A 21089-nucleotide genomic window follows, 5' to 3' on the forward strand; every position below is an offset into this window, starting at 1 on the left:
CACCTTTTATGAGGCAGATACCTCTCATCCTAAAAGGTAGACCTTAAGTGTGATCCCACTAATGGGAAATCTTCCCAAGAGACAAGACTATGTTCTATAAGAAGTAATTACTAAGTCCTCAGATGGATACCCAGAGAAGAGACGTGTCTACCTGGAATTTCACCATGTGGGCACACACATGTAGTTGTACAGATGTAAAGAGCACTGACATATAAATGTAGCCAGTTGGATCTATTAATAAGAGTACACTGCTAATGAGGTAATACCAGAGTCAGAAGCTCCTTGTAGGCATGTGGTAGCTTTTATAAAGAGATGTCCTATGAATCATCTGTATCCGAATCAGTGATAATCTGTCACCACTATTGGACAAACACTTCATGTGCATAAGAGCACCAGTATTGTTGCCTTTATGTTTGAGGTTTGCCTTTGCATTGAGGTTCTCATTTCAACTGAGCTTATCACTAGAAAAAGTTACTCTTTTTTTATTCTTGTTTTTCTGTTACAGAAATTGATGACTTGGATGCTATTGTACCTGCAGTAAAGAAATTAAAAGTACTTTCATACTGAAAACATACAAATCATTTTTACTGTGTAAATTGTATTCTTAACATTTTGTATTTTGTAGGATCTTATTTTGAGACAAGGGCAATGAAATGTATTTGCTCTCAGAATTCATCCTCTTCTTAGTATTGGGTCATTCTCCATCTATATAATTTTTACTAACTTTGAGATTCCTATAGAGAAAATAGTTGCTAAGTTAAAGTAGTAAATTAATTTTAGGTCCCTTAATCATTTCTTAAGCAATTCTTGAGTGCTTAAAATTTAAGGTTGTTTTAAAGTAAAATTTGTGAGTAAAAGAGGAACTCAGGGAGAGAGATTGCAAGTAAGTTTAGGGTTTAGTGACCTTTGGTTCAGGGCAAAAGGCATGCCAATGGCTAAGTCCAGGCACTAGGAAGCTACTGCTCTCCTAGCAAGGATTAATTGGCACATTCTATTTAGATATCCCTCATGGCAATTGCCCTTTTGAAGCAGGAGGAAGAAAAGGAAGAAAGAAAAATGTTTTATCATTTATGTTAGGGTAGGAGATGAATCATGGGGTAAAATAGATGAGTAGATGAATAGTCCCTCATAAAAAAAGTGTCTTTTTTGCAATCTTGATGTAATGCACTTTTTTATAAGGACATGAAATCTTAAATAAAATTTTGTAAAGAATTTTCAAACTAAAGTGTCGTCAGTGACTTATTTGTACTAATTACAAATAATGAGTCATATTCTCTTCCTAGGCTGAACCTTCCTTGGGCGATGGGTTCATCCTTGCTGCATTTTACATAAGAATCTTTACTTGCTGCCTTCTACTTGTTCTCTATTCTCAATATTCAATCAGATTTTTCTTAAGGGACCAGTGTTCTTCCTCATATCCATGAGTAAAAGCCACCTTGAAGACTTCTCAGTCATTCTTGTTAGTTGGCATATAGAATATTGTAAAGCATTTCCAGGAAGCAGTTTGGTGGAATAGAGAGTAAATGGCAATAGACAAGCATCCAGATCTTTGATGTTGTGATCTTAGGCTTAGTAGGGATCAGACATAAGATAGTAGGTTCCTTCTAGACTTAAAATTCTTTGTTTTGTCAACCAATTTTTTTTTCCAGAGCACTTGTTTATTCATTGAAAAAAGTTACATGACTATTATGTACCAGGCACAATATTTGTGAGAAATATTAGTTATTGAAGAACCATTTGGGGTTTATATTTTTATAATAACAACATGGATTTGATACAGTCCCTCACAACCATTTCTTTGAGATTGAGTTCCCCCATAACATCAAATAAGTCATTACTCTCCAAACCACCCCAGTATAGGTGATGCACATAGAGCTCTTTGATGTGCACTCCCACGACTCCCCCTCCTGACAAGAGAACAGGTTCAAGAGTGCCCATACAGGACATAGATAAGTCTGCTAATCAATGTGCATTTTCCAACTTGTATTTTCATGACACCCATAACACATCTCTCTCGGGAGGGTTCTACCTGGGAGTAGTGTTCTGAATAACTCTTATGTGCATTGTGAACGACAAACCTGACAATTTTCCCTCTTTTCCTTAGCTGTTGGAATAACCAAAGACAGATTTATGGCTTGCTTCTTGAAATTTTACAATAAGGAATTTATGGAGTAAACTCTTAGTGTATTAAAATTCACCTTTGGCTGCCTCTTTCCTTTTCTTATATTCAATTTGTGCTAACTTCTTTACTAATCAGTATTGTTTGTTTTGTTTTTCCTCCTTTCTGCATTTTAAAAAGTGCTTTAAATTGGTTTTAAGAGCAAGATAGAGGCCTTTTTTCCCTCATACTATAAAAAAGATTTTAACAGATTATTTTTTAGCAGAAACTACGTTCCATCTGCCTCCACTGGCCTGTGATTGTGTTTTTAAACACTATCGTACAATTTGTGGAAGAACCATGACTTCAGGATTGGGTAGAAAAAGTACTTGGATATTCTATAATGTAAATACTCTGAATTGATTAAATTATTCCAAGAAATTGCTGTGACACAGTTTGGAAGTCTAACAAAATTTAAAAGGAAGAAATGTAATTAAAAAATTATTTTAATCTAAATTTGTCAGCTAGTTTAAGAGCCTGTGTTGACTCTTATCTTAACATAGAAGTTTTCAAACTCTTCTCTAGAGGCCTTACTGGTTTTTTGGAAGTGCCTCAAGGGCCACTGAGGATAGTGCCACTAATATGAATAGCTTTATGTCCTCCCTACCTTATCTACTTTTATCCAATTTAAATTATTTAAAATATAAGAAAAGTACTGCAATTATTATTTAGCAATATTTATTTATTTATTTTATTTAGCAATATTTAAATAATTTAAAATATTAGGCTGATTTAAAAAAATTTATTAATATATTCTTGACATAATAAACTACATATTTATGGCATGTAATTTGGTAAGTTCTGATATACATAAACACCTATAAAACCATCACCATAATCTAAATAATAGACATATATACCCATCACTCCAAAAGTTTTTTCTTTGCCTCTGGTCCTTCCCCATCTTCTCCCATCCCTGGGCAACAGTTGACCTGCTTTCTCTCATTATAGTTTAGTTGGGATTTTACAGAATTTTATGTAAATAGAATCATGTAATATGTTCTCTTTTTTGTCTTGCATCTTTCAGCATAATTATTTTGAAATTTTTGCATGTCGCATGTATTGAGTTCATTCCTTTTTATTACTGTGTAGTATTCTATTTTATAAATGTACCCCTAATTTATCCATTTACCTGTTGATGGAAATTTGGGTTATTTCCAATTTTTTTTTTTTTTTTTTTGAGACAGAGCCTTGCTTTGTTGGCCAGGCAAGAGTGAGTGCCATGGCGTCAGCCTAGCTCACAGCAACCTTAAACTCCTGGGCTCAAGCAATCCTCAGACTCCCGAATAACTGGGACTACAGGCATGTGCTATCATGCCCAGCTAATTTTTTCTATATATATTAATTGGCCAATTAATTTCTATTTATAGGAGAGATGGGGGTCTCGCCCTTGCTCAGGCTGGTTTTGAACTCCTGACCTCGAGCAGTCGACCCGCCTCAGCCTCCCAGAGTGCTGGGATTACAGGTGTGAGCCACCGCGCCTGGCCTATTTCCAATTTTTGACTATATATAAAACTTATGAACATTAATGTCAGATCTTTCTATGAACATACACTTGATAATCCAATGTCTTGAAACTTCTTGTTTCATGTATTGTGTTTTTTGTTTTGATTTTGGCTTTGGTTGTTATCGGCAGTAGGGTAAGTTTGGTTTCTGTTACTCCATCCGGGCTAAAAGGGGAAGTTTAGAAGTGTGATTTTTTAAGTCTGAAAATATTTAGGGCTTGGATTGTCATTTTATTAATATTATTTTTTCCCCTAATTTTATTGTGTTGTAGTCAAACAACCTTGTCTCTTTGGTACTGAGTCTTTGAAATTTATTGAGACTTTCTTTGACTTTAGATGTAATGAATTTTTATACATTTTCCATAATGCTCTTTAAAAAGTCTAATTTCTCTTATAAATACATTATGCTATTGTGTTGTTTAAATCTTTCTTTTTTTAGAGACATGGTCTCACTGTGTCACTCAGGCTGGAGTGCAGTGGTGTGATCATACATGGCTCATTGCAGCCTCAAACTCCTGGGCTTCAAGCGATCCTCCTGCCTCAGCCTCCTGAGTAGCTGACACTACAGGCACGCACCACCACACCTGGTTAGTTTTATTTTTATTTTTTTTAGAGATGTGGTCTCACTATGTTGCCCAAACTGGTCTCAAATTCCTGGCCTCAAGTGATGCTCCCACCTGTAATCCCAAAGTGCTGGGATTACAGGTGTGAGCCACTGCATCTGGCCTAGTTTTGCCTGTTTTTATAAAAATGAAATCATATTGTATATATTTTTTACAATATTTTTTTGTTCAATATTATGTTTGTACTATACATCCATGTTGTTGTATGTTAGTTCCAGATCATTTATTTTCATTGCTATATATTAATAGTATTCCATCTATGAATATTTCGTAATTCATTTGTCTGTTCTACTAGGGGTTGTTTGGGTTTTCATTTTTATTGTGAACAGCGCTGCTATGAAACAGCATGCATCCTCATACAGTGTGTGCAATTTTTCTTGAGTATATATCCAGAACTAAAATTGTTGATTCATAGGGGAAATACTTCTGTGTATAGCCACACAGGCTGTGTACTATACAACTTGAGGCAAAAAACATTTCTGTAGATAACAATGTGAGTGAAGCCTCTGGAGTTGTACAGTGTGGTGACTTTGATAGAGAATGTGTATCTTCAACTTTAGGAAAAAATGCCAAACTATTTTCTTTCTCTTTTTTTTTTTTTTTTTTTGAGACAGAGTCTCGCTCTGTTGCCAGGGCTGGAGTGCCATGGCATCAGCCTAGCTCACAGCAACCTCAAACTCCTTGGCTCAAGCAATCCTACTGCCTCAGCCTCCCAAGTAGCTGGGACTACAGGCATGTGCCACTATGCCCGGCTAATTTTTTATATATATTTTTTTAGTTGTCCAGATAATTTCTTTTTAGTTTTAGTAGAGACAGGGTCTTCCTCTTGCTCATGCTGGTCTCAAACTCTGAGCTCAAAGGATCTTCCCGCCTCAGCCTCCCAGAGTGCTAGGATTACAGGTGTGATCCACCACACCTGGCTAATGCCAAACTATTTTCCAAAGTGGTTTTACCAATTTATACTCACTCCCACAGCAATATATGAAAGTTCCCACTTTTACACATCCTTTTTGCCAGTGCAGTGTAGAGAGCTATTACTTTGGTTTTAATATTTATTTCCCTGATTACTAATAAAGTTAAACATCTTTTCCTTTATTGGACATTTGTTTTTCCTTTTTGAAGTGCTTATGTCTTTTGTCCATTTTTCTATTATCTTTTTCTTAATCATTTGTAAAAATTACTCATATATTCTAGACATGAGTCATTTGACAGTTATATGTGTTTCCAGTATCTACTTCCATTCTGTGGCCTATCTTTGCATTTTCCTATAGTTTGTGGCATTTTGTTTTTTGAGATGGGGTCTTGCTATATATTGCCCAGGTTGACCTCAAACTCCTGGGGGTTCAAGTGATCCTCCCACCTTAGACTCTCAAGTAGCTTGGACTGCAAGTACATACTACTACATCTGGCTAGAGTTTATTATTTTGAACAGAGAACCCAATTTTCATGTAGAGATGTATGCTCTTTTCCTTTATAGTTCTTTGTGAAATCTTGCCTTAGTCACAAGTTGCAAAGTTATTCTCTATATTATCTTAAAGCTATATAAGTTTTGTCATTTATGTTTAGTCTAATACACCTGGAGTGGATTATTTTTTAATATGGTATGAGTAAAGGACCATTTCATATTTTCTCACATGGATAGCCAATTGTCCCAGCACCATTTATTGAAAATCTATCCCTTCCCTTCATTCACAGTGCTATAAATTAAATATTCTATTTAATATATGGGAATGGGTCTAATAGACTCTTTTCTGGTTTTTTTGGCTGAGTTGTCTCTCCCTGCACTAGTACCACCCTGCCTTAGTTGTTATAGCTTTAAAATAAACCTTGTTATCCAGCTGAAGGCTTCTCATTCTTTGTATTTCCATGTATATTGAATCAAGTTATACACACAACCTATGAAGATTTTTGTGGGCTTTCATTAAACACATAGATCAATTTGGGGAAAACTGGCATCTGTTGGGTCTTCCAACCTTGAACATGGCATAGCTTTCCATTTGTTTTAGATTTACCCTAACATTTATTTTTAAAGTTTTATAATTTTTGTATGCGGTTTTTGAATGGGTTGATAGTATTTGATGTTTCATGCATTTATAACATCTTTTTCAAATTTCATTTTCTAACTGTTGAAAGAACAGAACTACAATTGAATTTTTTTTACATTTTTTTATTCAGCTAAAAACTTTCTGGTTAATTCTAGCAATTTAGATTATTTTGGATTTTGTGCTTATGATCATATCATTTGCACATAACAATTGTTTTGGTTAGATATACCTGTTTTTTGCTTTACCACCTGGGCCACAATACAGTTTGAGTAGAAATGGTGATAGGAAGCAACCTTCTCTTCATATGTCTGCTATCATTAATAGAAACAGAAACCTAAAGTATTTGTGGGTGTATCTTTTTCATCTTTTTATTTTTAGCATTTCTATGTTGAAGTGAACCTGTGTAAACAGCACATGTAGCTGTGCTTTTTACTTTTGTGACTTGATATTCTAGATTTTTGTAGTGTTTGTTGTGATTACAAATACATTTAGATGTCTTTTAACCATCCTCTTTTGTATTTTCTATTTATTGTGTTATTTTATGCTTTACCCCTCTATTTGGGGAGGGGGTGTTGATTTTTCTTTTATTTTTTATTTAAGCATATTACGGGTGTACAAATATTCAGGTTATATATATTGCCTTTGCCCCACCCGAGTCAGAGCTTCAAGCATGTCCATCCCCCAGACAGTGCACAGCATACCCATTAGGTGTGAATATACCCATCCCCTCCTCCCTGCCCAACACCCAGTGAATGTTACTAGTATAAATGTTGATCAGTTAATACCAATTTGATGGTGAGTACATGTTGTGCTTGTTTTTCCATTCTTGGGATACTTAGTAGAATGGGCTCCAGCTCCATCCAGGATAATATAAGAGGTGCTAGATCACCATTGCTTTTTGTGGCTGAGTAGAACTCCATGGTACACATATACCACATTTTATTAATCCACTCATGTACTGATGTGCACTTGGGTCATTTCCACATCTTTGCAATTGTGAATTGTGCTACTATAAACATCCTTGTGCAGATGTCTTTAATAGAGTGTCTTTTTTTCCTTTGGGTAGATGCCAGTAATGAGTTTGCTGGATCAAATGGCAATTCTACTGTAACTCTTTGAGGTATCTCCATATTACTTTCCATAGAGGCTGTACTAGTTTGCAGTCCCACCAGCAGTGTATGAGTGGTCCAATTTCAACATCCACGCCAACATTTATTGTTTGGGGATTTTTTGATAAAGGCCATTCTCACTGGGGATAAGTGATATTTCATTGTGGTTTTGATTTGCATTTCCCTGATGATTAGAGATATTGAGCATTTTTTCATATGTTTGTTGGCCATTCTTCTGTCTTCCTTTGAAAAGTTTCTGTTCATGTCCTTTGCCCACTTTTTGATACGGTTGTTTGATTTTTTTCTTGCTGATTTTCTTGAATTCTATATAGATTCTAGTTATCCAGCCCTTTTTCAGATGTGTAGCATGCGAATATTTTCTCCCATTCTGTAGGTTGTCTGTTTGCTCTCGTGATAGTTTCTCTGGCTTTGCAGAAGCTTTTTAATTTGATATGGTCCCATTTACATTTGTTGTTGCTGTGATTGCCTTTGGGATCTTCTTCATAATGGGTTCTTCTTCATTAGTTCTTTGCCTAGGCCAATGTCTAATGATGTAAGAGTTTTTCCAACATTTTCTTCTACAATTCTTATAGTTTCATACTTTAGGTTTAAGTCTGTTACCCACTATGAGTTGATTTTTGTGAGAAATGAAAGGTATGGATCCTGTTTTAGTCTTTTACATGTGGCTATCCAGTTTTCCCAGCACCATTTATTGAATAAGGATTCTTTTCCCTAGTGCAAGTTTGTCCGCTTTGTCAAAGATTAGATGGCCTTGCTAAAAATCTGGATATCCAGGTACAAGAAGCTTGAAGGACTCCTGCATTGCAAATAGGAAGATATCACCATATACAGTCATCAGATTTAGTTTTGCAGGGTACCAGATTCTAGGATGGGCATTATTCTGTTTGAGAAGAGTGAGAATGGGGCCTCAGGCTCTTCTGTCTTGTAAGGTCTCAGTGGAGAAGTCTGCAGTTAGTCTTATGGGTTTTTCTTTTTAGGTTACCTGCTTCTTTTGCCTTACAGCTCATAGGAGGGCCTCCTTGGTGTTTATTTTGGCCAGTCTCAAATAGTTTATCCAACCTTTTTGTATTTTCTTCTTCACCCTCAGGGATGCCTATAATTACATGTTAGGCCTCTTCACATGATCACATTTCTTGTAGGCTTTGCTATTTTCATCTTATTTCTCTGCTCTCTCTGCAACTGACTTATTTAATTGAAAGTTGTTAGGTAGATAGTGAGGGATTCCAGGGTTCCTAGGAGTCTCACCCTGTTGCCCAGGCTGATCTCAAACTCCTAGCCTCAAGTGATCCTCCAAAAGTGCTGAGATTACAAGCGTGAGCCACCATGCCTGGCCTGTTTTCTGGCAAGATAAAACTTTTTAGGTGCCTTGCCTCTTATCTAGTGTATGCTAAAATTCTCATTTTCCTTCAACATTTTTTTTTTTTTTTTTTTTTTTTTTTTGAGACAGAGTCTCACTTTGTTGTCCCAGGCTAGAGTGAGTGCCGTGGCGTCAGCCTAGCTCACAGCAACCTCAAACTCCTGGGCTTGAGTGATCCTTCTGCCTCAGCCTCCCGAGTAGCTGGGACTACAGGCATGCGCCACCATGCCCGGCTAATTTTTTATATATATATCAGTTGGCCAATTAATTTCTTTCTATTTATAGTAGAGACGGGGTCTCGCTCTTGCTCAGGCTGGTTTTGAACTCCTGACCTTGAGCAATCCGCCCGCCTCGGCCTCCCAAGAGCTAGGATTACAGGCGTGAGCCACAGCGCCCGGCCTTTCCTTCAACATTTTAACTCACCTTCATCTCCTATACTCTGTATTTTCCTCTTTGGACCATCACTGGAATACTTGACCTGTGTTGTTTTTAATTGGCCATATTTTTTAAAAAATGTTGTTCACTGTGTGTTTGGAAGGAGGGAAGGGTAGGTTTTCACTTGTCTGCCACCTTGTGAGGGTGTAATATATGATATATTACCTTATACTTTCTGGTGTATTACCCTTTTCAAGTCATTTATCTATTTAGGAAGTAATTACAGTGTCACTGTGAGGGATACAGAATAGGGATTAATTACCTTATTTTGAAAATTTATCATTCAAAATAGAAACCTCAAACAAAAATTTTATTATGTATTTTCCATGTACTTAGGACAATCTTGGATGGTAAGGGTAAAAAACAATTCAAGTAAACAGAAACATTAAATACCAAACACAATGTAAGTAGTTGTTTAGTATGTGACCTTAGTAGACACCTAATAAATATTTTTTAAAATTTAGTGTTATAAGGCTGGGACCTATTAAAATGGAAAATGCACAATGTTGACAGTAAATGCTGTAGGTGGTAGGGAAAGGCCATTTCACTGTGGATTGGCTTAATGGAGCAGATGGGTTTGAAATTGGCCTTTAACCACTTCAGTACAAGCATCGACTATAGTCGATAGTCACAGATGAACATACACAGCCGAGCATCAACTTTAGTCAACAGCCAAAAGCTTTTGCTTTTACAGCTTTTATCTCTGCAGTTGCAGTGCGTATGTTCAGCTAATAAGTTACTACGAATCTGTGACCTTTTAACAAGTCCTTAGTAGGAGTTGTTATAGTTATTTTCCTAAAGCTGCCTGTAAAGTAAAACAAGCTTTCCTCATCACACAAGAGTAAAATGGATTCGTCGTCAATGCACAGCACAAACTATCGTGAAGACTCTGAGTGCCAGCTGTGGGCAAGATTTCGTGGCCGGTGAGTGCCGTACCAAAGTGGTTAAGAAGTGAGTAGGCAGGGCATAGTATTTAGACTATTCTGCACATGAATAAAGTAGCAGAAAAATGGAAACCAGATTATGTCAGGTCTAAAAAGCAAATTAAGGAGTGGGCTTTGATTTTACAGAAAATAGGAAATCAGATAATTTGTAAGTAAGAGTAACATGACTAAGACTTTGTTTTAGGATGTTGCCATTCTTCAGAAAAGCAGCAGTAAAGGCAGTGGTGAGGATAGGAAACTGATAATAAGGAGTGTTGCTTGAGCAGGTAAGACAGAAAATGATAATGACCTTAACAGTTCCAGAACATCATAGGTAACAAGTAGTATATTTGGTCCTATAAAGTTTGAAATGCAAAAGAGGCACTTGTTTAAATATACACTTTACATGTCTAATACAGAAAGCTCCTTTTCCTCCATGGCAGTGACACTCTTCAGCATTCTCCAGTGCTCTGCTATGAGAGTTCAGACATACACCTGGCTTGCATTTTCCTGTGGAAGTAATGCCAGACTTTGGCCCTTAACTCAAAGTATTTAAGTGTATCACTATGATATTGTTGCCATTAGGAAAATACCTTTTATTAATAACTCCGAGTCAAATACAGGAACAATCTCCAGGCATACAAGTCCCACAGGTGGCAGCCGGAAGGGCTTTGGCAGTGTTAGCTCTTGGCAGTTTTGGGTTGAGTCACTTTTTATTTCCCTAAAAGAAGCGACCTCCCTTAGTTACTACCCAGGGGTACTTGTACCTGTTCCAGAAACAGACCTCTCCTACCCCCTTTGTCAGGGACAGGACACTTGTAGCAAGTCATAAATCAGATGGTATATAATTACCAAAAGTGAAAAAAACACCACTGAGGTTTTAATAACTTACTAAAGGCACGAATACACCGTTTCTTTCCAGATTTGAATCCAATCAAGAAAAAGTAGTTCGTTCTTTTAAATAACTCTATCTCTTCTTTATACTATTCAGCCATGCAGTTGAATTCCACACAAAAATGTATGTATATATTTTCATCCAATGACTGTTCTGATTTAAAAATATACATATATACACATTTTAACATAAAGGTGATAATGCTGTTTACTCATCATCAGCTTCTGGGCCGTCCATCTGGAGTCAGCTCATACCTATAAGACAGTTTGAGTTTGGACTTAATGTTAGTAATGAGAGTGTGTTATGGTGATAATAGGACAAGCTGCCTGTCTGGGCCTCTGTAGGACCAGCAAAAGCCATCTCTAAGTTGGCCAGGGAGGGTTAAGGATATAGAGTTTACAGAGAGGTCTTTTAGGTGAGATCTGCAGGCAGTAAAGCCTTAAAAGTAAAGCTGTTAATCTGTTTCCCTTCTTGATAACCAAAGGAGATGAAATGGTGATGAAAAAGGAAAACTTTGGAGAGAGAATATGGGCACAATTGAGATAATGTCTTGAATAGCAGCTTAACAGTGATGAAATGAAAGCGCACACTTACCATTGTGAAAAGCCCATAATCAGATCTTCTTTTGATAAGTCAATCAGTACCTAAACAATCACAAATAATTAGTTTCCCTCCAAAACACTGCATTAAGGAAACATATTGGCATAAACTGATCATAAGGCACTTCCTTAGTTTTCAGAGCTTTGAGCAGGGGCACCTTTTATTTATTTTAATTTTAGAGATGAAGCCTATGTTGCCTAAGGTAGAGTGTAGTGGTTGTTTACAGGCATGATCATGGCATACTATAGCCTCAAGTAGCAGGGACTACAGGCATGCCACCATGCCTGGGTCAAGGGGCTCTTTTTCCTTTGGCTTTCACCATAGAGCCTCTCCAAAGGAACAGTGCAAACCCTGACCTCAGTGTCCTGGGAAAACATGATTTGCTGTTTGTAGTTTTACTTTAGGATTAGGTAATTTAATTTTTATTTTCAAGTTTATTTAAGAATGTTATAGAAAGAGAAACTTGCCTCATCTGTAAAATTGGGGATAATACCACCTACTTCACAGAAGGGGGCTTTACAAAGATGCATATAAGGTGCTTATTAAATTATAACTACCAAGCATTGTACAAATACCATATTTTTGGTCTCTCCTTGGCATATTCCTAGGGATTATATTTCCACTACTTCTACTTTAGGTAAAACCCCATCACTGAATCTTGACCTAATGAGATCCAAGCTTCACACAATGCTGTATTTATCAAAACAATACTTAGTGCCACAGTGGATGTTCAAATACTTGTGGAATTATAGATTTGGATAGGTTCTTGGGTTTTTTAAAATAGGATTCATCCATATTAATTTATACTTCTATGTTCTTCCATTTCAAGAGTATGAAAAACAAAACAAAAAATTCCAATGAAGCTGACTTTTCCCTAAAGGCAGTTCTAGAATGATTCCATCAGAATTTCTGTAAGGACATGTTCTATAGTAAACTCGAGTCAAAATACCAAGAAGGACAGAATACCAAGAGACTCTCTTGTACTTACTTTTCCTAACTCCTTTCTTCTGTGTGAGCCAAGTGGCCTACTATTTTTCACTGCAACATCTAGTGACCTCTTCTTTACTTCTTCCATGGGAACAAAAAATTCAAATCTTTAAGAAAAGTCAGGAAATGAGATTTACATATTTCAATCATTTTTGTTGAAAATCTAAAGTGTTTCATTTCCCTACTAAAATGGAAGATACAAACTCCTAAGAGTATCTAGAACAGGGCTGGCTCATAAGCACTCAACACATCATTTTTACAGATAATAACTGTCCTGTATTGTTCACAAACCCTGGAAGTGTCAGGAGGCTGTTTGGCTCTCTGAGGAGTGCCTCAGTCTACTGTGGCTTGGAGTTTGCATCTTACTTTCTTGATTTTACCCTGGCTACCACTCTTTTAACCCCCCTTCCTTACCCTGCTCAGAGAACCATTTCAACTCCTTTTCTCAGTTTTTTCTGACCACCTAAGGGCCAGGACAATTAACAGTTAGGTTTGCTGGAGTTCCATGCAAAATGTGGCCACCTCCTATGGAGTAAGGCAGAGAAATCTTTGTAATATACTCACAAGAGGCCCCTGGATTCCTTCCTTCTAGTTTTATTTTTAGGGTGGGAGTTCCCAAGTCTGTCTTCGAGATAATGTAGGCTTATCTTGCTGTTAAAATGTGGAGAATTACTAACAGGTTTGTCTCAAATGTTAAACCTTTCCCTCCTGTGTTCCCACATAAGCAGTTTTGACATCCTTTTATAATTGTGTCAGAGCCCTTTGTGAGGGTTAAATCTCTTACTTGGGTGGTTCTAGAATATGGGATGGTGTCTAACAAAGTATTCAGCAATTGTAGAATGAATAAAGTCTCTCTTCCCCACATTCTTTCTTTTTTTTTTTTTTCTTTTTGAGACAGAGTCTCACTCTGTTGCCCTGGCTGGAGTGCCACAATGGTGTCAGCCTAGCTCACAGCAACCTCAAATTCCTGGGCTGAAGCAATCCTCCTGCCCCAGCCTCCCAACTAGCTGGGACTACAGGCATGTGCCACCATGCCCGGCTGATTTCTGTATATATATTTTTAGTTAGCCAATCAATTTTTTTCTATTTATAGCAGAAACGGGGTCTCAATCTTGCTCAGGGTGGTTTCAAACTCCTGACCTTGAGCGATTCTCCCACCTTGGCCTCCCAGAGAGCTAGGATTACAGGTGTGAGCCACCTCGCCCAGCCTCCTACACCCTTTCTTGATACTGTTAAACTCAAACTGTAGTTCTTGAAGGAACACTAGTTCTTAGGACCCAAAATGAGTAGTTATTGACTAGGATAAGAGGGAACCAAAACTATGAGGTATAGTAATCTCTATGCTGCTAGAAATGTCTTCTCTTAGGACCCTTAAGCAGAGATTCAGATTTCTGTACCTTGAGGATTATCAAGAATAAAAATATTTGGGATAAGACTTGCCAACAGGATCCATCAAAAGTAATTAATGTGATTAGAGTCTGTCTACCAGCCTTGTCCACAAGGAAATGAGTGGAAAAGCCACATGGAGGAGAGGCTGTTTCATCTGTCATCTATGTTTTGTTGAAAGAGGGAAGACAGGCTAAAAAGTCTGGAGCTTTAGAGGAAATTTTAGGTCCTGAGGTTCAAGGAATGTTTATTTTTAACTGCTAGAATTAAAACAGATCAAAAAAGAAACATATTTGACTACACAGATTCAAATCCTTTTACTGCCAAAGAGACTTCATTTAAAGAGAAAGAGTAGGAACACTTCATAATTAGGAACACTTTAGCCAGCCTCTACAGGCAGTAAATGGGGGTAGACACTTTGATAAACTGCCCTGGCACTCCTTTCTCCCACTTAAAATAGAAGCTTCACAAAGTCAGAGATACTGGTAGGTGCTTGACAGATACATGAATGAATGAGGCACTCTAGGCAGGCCAATGGTCCACTTACGTCTCATCAAACAGGGGTTCCAGGGTCTTGCGCTTCACTGAAGTCTTTTTACGACATGCCCACCTCCTTTCTGGCAACAGGTAGACGCGGACATAGGGATCAGCTCCATTGCTGGTACATGGTGTTAGGTTTCTGATTTGGTTTCGGAGATATTGAAAGAAGAAAGGCCCCTGGTTTTCAAATATTGAAAATACTTATTGGGAGAAAGCTATACTAGCCATTCAGCTTTAGATGGGCTTGAGGATAAAAATGCTTTGTAGTCTAGATGACTAAAATGTGAAAGTCTGCAGAATTTAGAGGACAAAATATCAGATGCATGGTTTTGAAAACATGCATTTTTTTATAAAGTTTGGGGTAGAGCAAGTACTCTCCATTTAAGGCAAGTTGGAGATTTCCTCTTAAGAAAATGTCCTGGCTACCAGCCTGCCAGACAGGTTATGTGGTGGTGGTGTCTGAGCAAGGCTCTTGGTCACCACTGAAGAATGACCACCAAAGTATCCCTTTGAAGACTCTGTCACTCACTGAGTACAGGCTTCAAATCTCATTTCTTCCCAACATGCTACTTATTTACTGTGGGGCTACATGCCCTGGTCATTGCTTCAAGTACCCCTACTCTGATTTATGGTCAGCTGATGTTCCCAAAGGACCGTCCTGGCTCTAGAATCCATTTACCTGCAGCCATTGATTAGCACGCTGAGGCAGCGCCGCAGACATACATAGCGCACCGTGAGCTGAATCTCGCCCAGCCGCTGCTGCCTGAGATCCCCACTTCTGTAAAAAAAGAGTTTGTCACCTCTCTTGTCATTACAAGTGTTGGCCCTCTTCCCCAACCCCCAAGACAGAGAAGCATGTCCTACTTGAACATAGAGCCATGTGGATAAATAAAATAATTCTCAGTAAGGTTCCTTTCAGTTGGAAGTCAGTTCCATCCAGCATTCACATATAATGATCCTACTTCACAGTAAGATGAGTGTGAACCCTGAAGTGGGATCTGCCTTTATATCATGATTCCTTGTGGGACCTTGGGTGAATTTGTTCAACTTTTATGATATTAAGTTCTAACTTGTAGGGTTATTGTGAAGATTGAATTAAATTAGATAACATGCTAAACCCACAGTAAACCCCCTCATAAATGACCACCACTTATTACATAATTCTGTATTTTAAGCTTTCTATATCATCCCAGTATAACTCTTCACAATTTATGAAATGTTTCTGCTAGAAGAGACCTTAACCAAAGCCCAGCATCTATTTTACAGCCAGTACATAACTAGAGCCATAACCAGACTGTTTGGCGCTCTCCCCCTCGTCCTTTGTTCTATCATACCATGCTGCCTCTCATGAAGATAATTTTGTGAAAAATTAGAACTTGCACAAAAATGAAAGTCCATATCTACTTTTCCATCCAGGGAAGTATTTTTCATGCAGGTGATTTTAGAAAATATTAAGCAGAGAAGTGCATACTCAAAGTTGAGGCTGATATCTGTCAGGTCAAAGCAGGAAGAGGCCAGGGAGTTGAGCGAGGACATGCTGGGAGCCAGCCTCTTGGGCGGCCATACGAATGGGGAGGCAGGGCATTTCATGGGTCTGGGTGACTTGATGGGCCCTGGAGAGTGGGGGCCTGGGACAGTCAGGAAGATGGTGGCTGAACTCTTCTTCTCCCCCATGGGCTCACAGAGCCCTTTGGCACTGTCCTTGCCTTTGGGCTCTGGGCCTGTCTCTTGGGGTGTGGGCTCGGTGGCAGCAGTGGTAGCACTGATGGTGGTTGTGGTACTCTTGGATGCTTCCTTGGTGTCAGAAGCAGGTTCTGAGGGACATAGCAAATCTGCAGGACCTTCTCCCTGGGGTGGGGCTTTGGGACCCTGGTTGGTGGCCACCTTCTTGATGAACAGAGGGCCTTTCTTTAGGGCTTCAGGTCCTGTGTATGGGCTCCCCAGCTCTCGTTCCTCCACACGCAGGAACTGCAAGTAGATGACAAGGTGGTTTATGGGCTGGGCCCACCACTTACACAACCTCAGCCATTGTGTTTCTCCTTCCCTCTCAGTCAATTATCAAGACCTTTCCTAGGGACTTCCATTTCCAACAATAAATATGGTAGTCTGAATATTCTGAAAAACCTTGTTAGAAATGCCAAATAAAATGAAACAAACATCCTTTTAAATGCATAGCCAAATTCACAAGAAAGGATAATTCTTTTAAAAAAGAGAAAACTGAAAAATAAAAGTTAAGCTTTCCTAGGGTCATTTACCAGCCTTGGAATTCAAGGAGTTGGGAAAAGAGGCTCTGGGGTCAATGTAAGACTGAGAGACCCACCAGCAGATTGATGTGTTTGTCTTAGCCTGTACTCTAGGTGGGGGGGAACAAAGTCTTCCCTAAGAATATGGCACCTTATAGGACTGTCCTCAAATATGAATTTTGAGTTCATATTTGTATAGGGCCTGTGGGGTCTGAAAACCCAAAGTTAAGAAATTAACATAAGAATGGACTCAGACTTATAATGCCCAAGGTGCCTGGCTGCAGCAAAAGCAGACCTCTTTGGAAAAGAACCACCTCAATCCAGATCACAAAGGAACACTGAACATATGTTTGCAACCCAAGTTATAAACACAGAAATGAGTCACCATAAAAAAGTATCAACAGACAAAACTAAAATCAAAATTTAACCCCCAAGATCTTCAGATTAATAGAATTAATATACATTATAACTATTTTCAAGTGACTAAAGATAGAATGTAAATATGAGATAATAAAATACTATCAAAAAAGACCACATGGATTTGGAAAAGATAAAATTAGAAATGAAAAATCACCATTATTAAAAACCATGAACAGGTTAAACACCAAACTAGGCATAGCCAGACAAAGAATTAGTGGGCTGGAAGATAGCTCTGAGGAAATTAGAATGTAGCACTATGAGATAAAGAGATGGGAAATATGAAAGTAAGGTCAAGAGACAAGGAGGATAGATGAGAAGGTTCAGTATAGAAATTCTAGAAACAGGAATTTAAAAAGAATGGAAGAATATTTGAAGAGAGAATGGCTGACAATATTTCAAAATTGATGGAAAACATGAATCATCTCCTGGCATCTTCCAGAGACAGAGCAGGTGGCTTAGTGCTGGGGCAGCTCACCCTGCTCCATAGCCAGAGCTCCACTCCCCCGCCCCCGGGGAACAGAAGAGATTTACCCGAAGCACCAGCCTCATGGAGATGAGGCTATCCAGGCCTGAGTGGTCCAGCTGAAAGCGCTGCTCAAGAGTGAGGTCAGTGTAGGGGAGGATCCGGCACAGGGGGAACTCCAGCACTCCCAGAGCACACTCTTGGTCGTCATCAAGCACCTGGGTAGTGGAACAGTCATAAAACAAGGATAACAAGCCCCACTCACTACCAGTACTAACTGGGTTCACTTAAGTATATACTGTGCTTCCATTAGCATCTGGTCCTATTCTGGGAAATGCCTTCAGTCAGAGGAAGGTAGTGACTCAGGGTAGAGGCAATTGTGATCGGTAGGAGGCCAGTCTGTCAAATGCACAGGCCATGGAGGCCTTAGGGACTGATGAGCTGTGCTCCTTCATGATGGGACATCCAGGCAGGGCTCAGGACCCAAAAGAGCTCCAGCACTTGTTAGTCATGAGATCCTGGATAAGTCATTGTTTTAGCCTCTCTTCACTCGTGTAAAATAAAAAAGATAACTCTCTTCTGTAGATCTTTGTGAAGATTAAATGAATAAATTTTTTAAGTACACCATTATTAATGTCCTGGGTAGATTCCAACACAGATCACTCTGGGTGCTATGTAGCAACTGTAAAGACCTTTTGTAGGGAAAGCCAAGGGACTTGAGGGTTTGTCCTCCCACAGCCTCCTACACAATGACCTTGAGCACTAGCCTCAAGGAGACGGGCCTTGTGGAGCCTCAGTGTCCTCTCCCACCCACAGCGGGCTGACTTTAAATATTGCCAGGAGAACCTGTGCCCTAGGACATACTTAAAGCTCCCTATCCCACCTGGCTTAGAAACCTCTTAACTCTGTTTCAAGAGCTCAATTTCTGGCAAACCTTCAGATGGAGCTGCTCAGCTGCCACATTCTGTACAAAGAAGGAGAAAACCTGGCTCCATACAGGGTCCTTGCTGTGAGGACAGGTCTGGGAACAGAAGAGGGAGAGATCATTGAAGGGTCAGGTTGGGCAGAGCCAGATACCGGCACCTTCTGCTCTCACTCTGGCCACCAGGTACCATTGGGAACGGGTCCTGCATCTGCCCAGGTGTCAGACCCACACGCACTACAGCCAGCAGGAGGCACTAGGGCCAGCCACATTCAAAAGCAACGAGTGCTTTGCCAGGAAGTTTTATGGGACTGAAAATTATTCTAGCCTTAGAGCATACTCAGGGGAGGAGGGGCCAACAGGATTTCTGCTGCTGGACGGAGAAGCTTCACGGTGTGGTAGAAAGGACACGGGTTTGAACCCTAGTTCTGCTGCTTTGTAGTATGTGCCCTTGGGTAAGTCATTTATTTCTGATTCTCAGATTCTTGAACTATACAAATATTTTGTGAGGTTATCGTGAGGACTAAATAAAATAAAGGGCCTACTAGGCATTTGGTGTAAGTTAATTCCCTTTCCTTTTGCCTCTCTCTCTGAAAAGGGTTGGGGCCCATTTCCTTTCCCCAGGACTACATACAAGCTATTTTACCTTACTCGTGTGTGTCTTCTTGCCTATAGATAGCTTGACATAGGAAGAAGGGTCTCTGCTGACCTTATTCTGTGAGGGAGCAAATCCACAACAATCAAAGTGGCACATGAGTTTCAGCTTGGGACAGCCCCACCCCAAACTCCCCGGAGTATCAGTAGGACCTGGGTCAGCCAATGGCTTCCCTTTGAGAGAAGCTGCTCTGGTGCTCCCAGGCATCCTGGGATGTCGTTACTGTGCAAGCACTAGGACAGGACTGACCCCAGGAAGGGGTTCTAAGTTAAAGACCACAGCCCAGCACTGGGCCTGGCTGGGCACAGGCTCTTGTTCCCTGGGGCTATGGAAACAGGGTAGAGCCAAGTTCTTGCTCCTCTCTTTAGCTGTGTGACCCAGGTAGGCATTTAATTTCTGGGTCCTGTTTGTAAAATGGCAATAAAAATTAATGACACACAGTCAATGTGGGACTCGAGGATAACAAATGTGGGAGACAGTTGCCACGCCCAGTGCCTCGCACAACGACTCCACAATCAACACCTCTTGTTATCCTCAGGCTGTGTGTGCATAGCTGCAGTTACTCTGGGGAAGAGAAGCCATGATTTGCCCTCACTGGAGTTTTCGGTCATACTCACCCTGGCAAACCTGGAGAGTTTTTTGGCTCGATATTCGCCATTCAGGTAGTCAAAAGGGTTTCTCTGCAGCACAAGAAAAATAGAGTTGAAGGAACACATGGACATTTGAACGTGACGGGCACAAGGTCGGGTGAGTATGCAACTCAGGACGTGTCACCACTCACCGGCAGGTTGCAGGCACTCTCCAAGAAGACCACAAGGATGGCAGTGGAAAGGCCACCATGGTCCTGCAAACAGACACAGACCCTCACTGGGTGCATGCAGCAGCAGAAAAGACAGATTGGTTTTGGAGACACGTACTCATGGCAGAAGGAAGCCAGCCCCAGCCCTCACACTCCAGACTAGCAGTAAGATCTCTCATAATTTAGCTTTTGTTGAAGCTAATAATACTCCTGCAGCATGACAGATTAAAGTTAGACACAAGAGTGGATTTCTCTACGAACTCGGATGACAAGCACTGACGCAGAGCTCTAACTTCATTCCTGAAGTTGGCTGAGGTGCTCAGAGCTATTTGCTGAGAGATTAGGAGCTCTGCTCTGTGGAGATGGGCTGAGTGACATACTTTCCAGGAGGTGACAAAGGACAAGGGCTCCATCTCCCTCTCAGCCTCCACCTGCACACAAGCCTGTGTCACATGGGACTCTCCACCTTCCTGCTAGGGAGTCCTTGACACCCTGCACTCACCTCGGTCAGAGCTTCCTGGTCAGTGAGCAGTGAAAGCCACTCCAGCCGCAGGTGTAGCCGCCCGCTGGTTGTGTCATTCAGTACAAACCACTGTGGGGTGAGAGCAGGGGTAGAAAGCTCAAGGTAAGGGCCGGGGAGATGCTACTGACCCTCTTTGGGTAGCCCAGTCCTGGGACCTGGTAGGGCCATAGTAGGGCTTCAGGGAAAAGGTGGACCAGCCCAGACAGGGTACACTCTGGGCTCAGGGAGACTGGCAGATGTGGTTATAGGAAGGCAGAAGTGCTACAATTTAGGATGGAAAAACCCAGGTCTAGCCTGCCCTCCCCTATGATGTGACTGTCCCTTGCTGGGGGTCCTTAGGCTATGGGCATTTCTCAGGGGAGCATCTTCCAACCCAGGCCCTGGGGAGTTCCCTGGAGCCATCTGTGCCAAACCAGCTCTTGGCCCGGCGGATGGGCATGCGTACGGCACAGAGGGGGCCCATTTCACTGGACTAGCTGG

At 40.2% G+C, this 21089-nt stretch overlaps 2 protein-coding genes across 4 annotated transcripts in view; one reads left to right on the forward strand and one right to left on the reverse strand.

Annotated features, from left to right (window-relative positions):
* Positions 1 to 20594, forward strand: part of CEP70 (centrosomal protein 70) — an 85265-nt gene extending 64671 nt beyond the window's left edge. For 2 of the 3 annotated variants that reach the window (XM_012749125.3, XM_076005186.1), the window contains one exon: positions 19826 to 20594. In XM_012749125.3, the coding sequence (XP_012604579.1) occupies positions 19826 to 19953 (128 nt within the window). In that variant the 3' untranslated portion in view covers positions 19954 to 20594. Of the gene's footprint in view, positions 1 to 505; positions 2865 to 19825 lie in introns of those variants that run through there. The other variant, XM_012749126.3, reaches the window with a different exon arrangement.
* Positions 11223 to 21089, reverse strand: part of ESYT3 (extended synaptotagmin 3) — a 44424-nt gene continuing 34557 nt past the window's right edge. Inside the window, exons 12-23 of the mRNA XM_012749119.3 lie at positions 20589 to 20678; positions 20069 to 20131; positions 19905 to 19967; positions 19279 to 19347; positions 18645 to 18731; positions 17779 to 17928; positions 16056 to 16552; positions 15264 to 15362; positions 14592 to 14723; positions 12660 to 12765; positions 11666 to 11715; positions 11223 to 11325 (exon numbers count right to left, since the gene is read on the reverse strand). Coding sequence (XP_012604573.2) covers positions 11289 to 11325; positions 11666 to 11715; positions 12660 to 12765; positions 14592 to 14723; positions 15264 to 15362; positions 16056 to 16552; positions 17779 to 17928; positions 18645 to 18731; positions 19279 to 19347; positions 19905 to 19967; positions 20069 to 20131; positions 20589 to 20678 — 1443 coding nt within the window. The 3' untranslated portion in view covers positions 11223 to 11288. The remainder of the gene's footprint in view (positions 11326 to 11665; positions 11716 to 12659; positions 12766 to 14591; positions 14724 to 15263; positions 15363 to 16055; positions 16553 to 17778; positions 17929 to 18644; positions 18732 to 19278; positions 19348 to 19904; positions 19968 to 20068; positions 20132 to 20588; positions 20679 to 21089) is intronic.

Source organism: Microcebus murinus, chromosome 1 (assembly GCF_040939455.1).
Source record: "Microcebus murinus isolate Inina chromosome 1, M.murinus_Inina_mat1.0, whole genome shotgun sequence".
NCBI lineage: Eukaryota > Metazoa > Chordata > Mammalia > Primates > Cheirogaleidae > Microcebus > Microcebus murinus.